Source organism: Cucumis sativus, chromosome 7, assembly GCF_000004075.3.
Source record: "Cucumis sativus cultivar 9930 chromosome 7, Cucumber_9930_V3, whole genome shotgun sequence".
NCBI lineage: Eukaryota > Viridiplantae > Streptophyta > Magnoliopsida > Cucurbitales > Cucurbitaceae > Cucumis > Cucumis sativus.
In genome coordinates, this window is record NC_026661.2 from 6,612,852 (window position 1) to 6,616,278 (window position 3,427).

Consider the following 3,427-nt stretch of genomic DNA (forward strand, 5'->3'; position numbering starts at 1 on the left):
TTTTCATTTATCCAGCGTTCTTGTAATTAATAGGGTCCATAAACGCTAAACAAAAGTAGACCTTGTGAGGATGGTCCATAGACTCATACTTTGATTACATGATTTAGTCATTTTACTGAACTTGATGCTTGAGGTTGTATTTTGTTGGTTTCATTATGATTAAGGAAGCTCTTTTTTTTTTTTCCTAAAAATAATTAAAATACATGTATCCTTGATAGAAATTGAAGTTTAGGGATATAAACAATAAACTCAAATTAGTAAATATAATTTTGAAGAATAGTTGTGATTTAAATCACAAATATTTGCTCAATTATAAAATCTTCAATTGCAAGCAGCTTTAAAATACCAATTTTCATAGAGATGGACTATTTCAAGATTTCAAGATTTGAACCTAACCTTTTTTTATTTTCTAACAAACATAACCCTAATTTGCATTAAACCTTCATTTCAAATATTAGAACCCATTAGTATAAAAAAATGTAAGGAAGTAACAAAACAAAAGCAAACACATTTTGAAATAGTGACCTCACAACGTAAGGTCAATGAACAAATAAAATACAAAAACAAAAAGTAACAGAACACACCCAAAGGACGGAATCCAAATTGAAATAAACACACCCCACGAATGATAAGAAAAGAGGTTATAAGAAGAACAGTCCCACATGGTTCATTGCAGGAAAAGCCATACTCACATTGAACAACACAGAGAAACTATGTTGCTTTTATTGATAAAGCTTCCAAGGAGAACCTACCTTATTTTATTAATCATAAACTTTTCTTTTTAGACATTCATAACATTCGTTATTCTTTTTTTCTTAAACTATATTTTCTTTTGCCATGCCACTTATAAATATTAAAGCACGTATGAGATTTAATTGGTTTTCAATCCTAAGCATCTGACCATGTGATAGCTTCTTCACCCTCGTCTTTATTTAACTCTAACATGCTCCACACTGCATCAGAGCCATCCACAATATTATTACGACATGGTGGCTGATTAGCATGCTCTGCATCACATCCATTGACAGAGTCACACTCATCCACTACCTTAGCCAATACTGAATTTCCATTTGTTGCTGTGATTCTAATCATCTTTCCACATCTTGAACCCCCATTATACCAACCAGTTGATAGTGCTACAATTAGTTCAGAGTTATCGTGAAAACTCTCGTCGCACTTTGATTCAGCTCCACCATCTCCACCTTCGCTAAAATCATTGTTTGTCAAAATAGCTTGGGTTGAGGAAGTCACTGGAGGTGAGCACTGGTACTGTGGGAAGGATTCTCCATCGCAATTCAAGCTTCCAATCTGTTGACAATCACTATTTGGAGATGGAGAGGATCCACCATCAGAACATTGGTTAGTGCCGATGTTGGGATCATCGTTGCACACACCATTGATGCAAATCAATTGGCCTTCACAATCATCTAGAGTTTGACATGGACCATCGCAGGAAGAGGTTGCTAAAGAGATGTGAGGAAGAAGAACAAGAGAAATGAAAAACACCAAATTGGCCATGGAGATTACTATAGCCTCTGTATGAGTAGACGAGAGATGCTTTGTTTTCCTTATATACTAAACAGCAATATTTTTTTAGTCCCTCCACGTCCTTTAATAAAATTTTGCTATTTAGTCCTTTTAATTGAGAATTGGTCATTCTAAGATATTGGTCAACTTATATTTAATTCACATTCATGAGTCTATACAAACTCTGAATAGATATAAAGCATGTATTTGACTTGAAATATCTACAAATTATCATTCTTTTCTCTTTTAAACTTTCACCTATAATTTTAATTACAATACCTTACCGTCTCCTCAATTTTAACTTTAATTTTATTTATTTCATTCAAAAACTATTTCCAAACTATCATTTGTTAGCCTAAATTGTATATAAAAAAATGTCCCACACACTTTGAGATTTATTTCATATTAGTTACCATGTATATTTGTAGATGCAAACAAAGTAACTAACTCACAAATATAGCAGTTGCAAATGTCCCATAAAAAATTAATGTCCTAATACAACAAATTGTTATTAATGAATTTGGAACACGATACAAGCATGGTAGACTAGTGAGTTCCAAGATAAAAAAAAAAAAAAAACCTCGAAAAAGAAGGATAGTCAATAACTCAATTAAATATATGAATGTTCTAGAAGAAATCCACCATTTGACTCCGAACAAGAATATCTTCTTCGATAATAATGAGATTTCAATAAACTACACTACAAAAAAATAAGTAAATAAGTATTTTTCCCCGCACAACATGAACGTTGGGATAAAAGACGTTAGAAGAAAAAGCTTCTCCTGACACCGTAGAAGCTCCGTCGGAAAGGTTGACAATTCCAACGCCATGTATAACGGTGTCGAAAAACGTTCAAAATTTAAAAAAAATTAAAAAAACAATTAAACTTTTCCGACGCCGTCGTAATGCATGGCATCGGGAGAAGTTTAAAAGTTAAAGCAAATTAAACTTTCCTCGACGCCGTTATGCATGGTGTTGGGAGAAGTTTTTTTTAAAAAAATCAACGTCGTTATGCATGACATCGAGAGAAGTTTTAAAATTAAAAAAAAATTAAACTTTTCCCAACGTCGTTATGCATAGTGTCTGGAGAAGTTTAAAAATTAAAGAAATTAAACTTTTCTCGATGCCGTTAGTGAAACGTCGGGAATGAAGAACATCTTTTCCAATGTTATATTTTACGACGTCGAAAATAGGTGGATTGCTTGACGTTTACGAAATGCGTCGAGAGATCCCCTACATATTTAAGTTTTGTATTCACATAAAACATAACTCAAATTGAAAGAAAAAGAGGAAGAGACCACGAGAGAGAGAGAGAGAGAGAGAGAGAGAGAAGAGAGAGAGAGAAGAGAGAAGAGAGAGAGAGAGAGAGAGAGAGAGAGAGAGAGAGAGAGAGAGAGAGAGAGAGAGGAGAGAGAGAGAGAGAGAGAGAGAGAGAGAGAGTTGTCCGCCCATTGTCGTCTGCTTTGTTCCCTGTCACAACTCCCTCTGTCTTCGTCTCTTTCACAACTTATTGGTTGGAAGTAGTTCAAAGTTCAAAATCCTAAACATAAACCCCTTTGAATTTTTTAATTTCCTTTTCTATCATTGACTTTCTTTTATCCTAAGTATTAGAACATTTCTTATTGATTTATGTTTTTGTTATATTCAACAGTTTGGAATATGTTGAAATCACTCTTAATGTTCTCGGCAACCATGGTGAGTTTAGAAGGTAAAGTATGATTTTATTTTTCTTGTTGTTTACTTACTGCTTAGTGTATCTTCGTGGTTTGAATTTTTGCATATGTTTGTTTGCACACAACAACTGCAAAAGAGTAGGAAGTTGAAGAAGATGATCAAATGGATGGTTATGCAAGTAGGAAGATAATGACGATGGGAAAATATTTTTTTAAAAAAAAATAGA

The 3,427-nt window shown here is 33.4% G+C and overlaps 1 protein-coding gene across 1 annotated transcript; it reads right to left on the reverse strand.

The window, feature by feature from the left end:
- Nucleotides 1-590: 590 nt before the first annotated feature.
- Nucleotides 591-1,696, reverse strand: LOC116405118 (kiwellin-like). The gene is made up of 2 exons (XM_031888819.1): nucleotides 1,691-1,696; nucleotides 591-1,575 (listed from the first exon to the last, which is right to left on the reverse strand). Exons 1-2 carry the CDS (start codon nucleotides 1,694-1,696, stop codon nucleotides 889-891), a joined length of 693 nt encoding a protein of 230 aa, XP_031744679.1. The 3' UTR covers nucleotides 591-888.
- Between the last annotated feature and the right edge of the window lie 1,731 nt (nucleotides 1,697-3,427).